This window comes from Phalaenopsis equestris, unplaced genomic scaffold (genome assembly GCF_001263595.1).
Source record: "Phalaenopsis equestris unplaced genomic scaffold, ASM126359v1 Scaffold229761, whole genome shotgun sequence".
Classification (NCBI taxonomy): domain Eukaryota; kingdom Viridiplantae; phylum Streptophyta; class Magnoliopsida; order Asparagales; family Orchidaceae; genus Phalaenopsis; species Phalaenopsis equestris.
The window spans coordinates 1-3,199 of record NW_018247734.1 but is presented as its reverse complement, the minus strand read 5'-3'; the positions used below and the strand labels follow the sequence as shown (position 1 = coordinate 3,199).

General features: G+C 35.9%; 1 protein-coding gene across 1 annotated transcript; it reads left to right on the top strand.

Moving 5' to 3' along the window:
* Positions 1-251: 251 nt before the first annotated feature.
* LOC110038050 (oligopeptide transporter 5-like) lies at positions 252-3,156 on the top strand (the record flags this gene model as incomplete). The annotated part of the gene is made up of 4 exons (XM_020742807.1): positions 252-758; positions 951-1,048; positions 1,136-1,708; positions 2,898-3,156. Coding segments are annotated over 4 exons (1,437 nt in total), but the record flags the coding sequence as incomplete, so codon positions are not given.
* Positions 3,157-3,199: the final 43 nt, after the last annotated feature.

The window sequence follows — 3,199 nt, the reverse complement described above, 5'->3', positions numbered from 1 at the left end:
ATATATCTATATATATATATATATTCATTTCTCATTGGAGGATTTGTATTTAGTTATCTATGTATCAGTTCACTTGGCAGGCATCTTAATATCATCAAAATAAAACATAAACAGCATTTACAAAATTGTTATTCAAAGATTTTACACACTGAACAATTAAAATCTCCAAATAAAATTAAAAATTACATTAAAATATTAAAAAGACGAAATAAATATCCCATTAAGATCTTAACAGTCTTTAAGGACTCTAATCAACCATATTCCCCCTCAGCCTGAAGTTTAGTTTGTTCTATCATTTTTCAGACAAAGCCGAGGATATTGTTGAAGATAACAGCCCAATAGAGCAGGTCAGATTGACAGTACCCACAACAGATGATCCCACCCTACCAGCATTAACATTCAGGACATGGGTTTTAGGGCTGACGTCATGTGCACTCCTTGCATTCCTGAACCAGTTCTTTGGCTACAGACAGAATCCTCTCTACATCTCTTCTGTATCAGCTCAGATTGCAGTTCTTCCATTAGGGAAATTAATGGCTGCTTATCTCCCCACAAAGAAAATCAGACTCCCTTTGCTTGGTTGGTACTTCACCCTAAACCCCGGGCCTTTCAACCTAAAGGAACATGTTCTCATCACTATCTTTGCAAATTCTGGATCCAATTCTGTTTATGCTGTGAATATTGTAACCATTGTCAAGGCTTTCTACCACAGAAAGCTTCATCCTTTTGGAGCTATGCTTTTGACTCAAACAACACAGGTATATATATATATAAATAGATATACATATATATGTTTGATCTTATCCTCTTAAGATTTTCAGAGATTAAAAGGCAGAAAGAAGAGTTATACAGATAAAATTCTTGCAGGAAATCATTTTTGTGAAAGAAATATTTCCTTTTAAAGCTGATTCTGCATATTTTAATCCTATTATTACTGTTTTCATGGTTAGATGATGGGGTATGGCTGGGCTGGCATCTTCAGAAAATTTTTGGTGGATTCACCTCATATGTGGTGGCCATCAAATTTGGTTCAGGTGTCCTTATTCAGGTATTTAGCCCTTTATTTTTGCTTGATTTTGTTTGGTTAATTGTTTTGGCTGTGTGAACAAAAGTACTGAACCTATGTTAACAACAGGGCACTGCATGAAGATGAGAAGAGACCCAGGCGAGGGCTGACCAGACTACAGTTCTTCCTCACAGTCTTCATCACAAGCTTTTCATACTACATTGTCCCCAACTTTTTCTTCCCTTCCATTACAGCCCTATCCTTCATCTGTTGGATCTGGAAGAACTCTGTCACAATGCAGCAAGTCGGCTCGGGCCTCTATGGGCTTGGAGTTGGTTCCTTTGCCATCGATTGGTCCACCATCGCTGGCTTCCTTGGCAGCCCTTTAGCCACCCCAGGCTTCGCCATCATCAACGTCTTGTTTGGTTTTTGTGTTGTGCTTTATGTCATCATACCCATAGCTTACTGGAACAATGCTTACAATGCAAAGAACTTTCCAATATTTTCTTCCAATGTGTTCATGAGCAATGGAACCCAATACAATGTGCAAACGATCTTGGATGTAAAAACATTCAGTTTTGATCAGCAGAAGTATGATGAATCTGGACCTCTCAATCTCAGCATTTTCTTTGTTATCACTTATGGACTTAGCTTTGCTACTCTGGCCGCCACACTTTCTCATGTTGCCCTGTTTCATGGAAAGTAAGTAGCTTTATTACTGCTATTCTTTTAATTTTTTTTTTTATTATTTTGGAAAGTATGAAATGGGAAAATTTAAGGATTGTATAATCGAAGCAGTTCATGGATACTGTCATTCTTTAGCACTAGAGAGAGGTAGAACTCGTGGGAAAAAATTTACGTACATCAAGGGGTACGCAGAGATGCGTACATAATATGGTACACAGGGTTTATACGAGAATTACAAGGGGGTTATAACCCATTGTACCTCCCGTATACCTCCCGAGTTCAGCTGTAACCCGTGTAACTCCCGTGTAACCCCGCGGGTTACAGCTGAGTTACACGGGAGTTACACGGGAGGTACAACGGGTTATAACCCCCATGTAACCCCCATATAACGCCCATGTACCTTATTAGGTACGCATCTCTGCGTACCCCTTGACGTACGCAATTTTTTTCCAAACTCGTGAGATCACAATGAAGGAAGCTAACTATTGCTCCAAGTCAACTCATTAACTGACCAAATAATAACATTTATTTTTTAAAAATATTATTACAAAACAGTTCAGGTTAACAACTTCATCAGATTGGATTTGTTTCATGAATTTCTAACAAAAATCTTTAATTTTTCTTACCTAATTATAGGACCAACGAAAGTAATTTCTTAAAACTGAAATTTATTCATACAAATTAATATTTTAGGAGGTGAAGTCAATGAAAATCAATTACATGTATCAAAAAATAAGAACATTAAAGATGGATTTACGAAATAATTTAAAAAATGATTTATTACAGAGAAGGTCAAAGTCAAAGTAACATATTAAAAAGAAGGAGGTAAAAAAAACTTATGCAGTTTATGCATCTGCAAGAAAAGATAGAAGATGCTCAATAAAATGGGGTAATAAAATTCAAAGAAAAAATAATCAAGGAAAAAGATAGATTAAAGATAGCATGATCGGAAATATTTGGGTAAACATTTACAAAAAAGATAGTTAATTTCATACAAAATATTCAACATGAAATAATGAATAATCAATATTCATGAAATCAAACTCAAATAGTTGGGATAAGATGAACCATGATGATGATGATGATCTTATTTGATTGCAATTAGTTTTTTGAATTTCCCTTTCTCACAAACAATTTGAACTTTTTTTAATAAGTTTTTCTATCTCAAAGATAGATAAGATACTTATGAACGTGCAAATTGCAGAGAAATATGGAGTCAGACAAAGGCAGCAATGCAAGATAAGTTTGGAGATGTGCATACGCGGCTGATGAAGAAAAACTATGACGTTGTGCCTCAATGGTGGTTCTACACCATTCTGTTCATGATGATTGGCCTCGCCATCTTTGCCTGCGAAGGATTTGGCAAGCAGCTGCAGCTTCCTTACTGGGGAGTTCTGCTTGCTGCTGGCCTAGCTCTTATATTTACCCTTCCAATTGGAGTCATCACAGCCACAACAAATCAAGTTAGTTTATTTATTTATTTATTTTTTATTATTATTATTATTA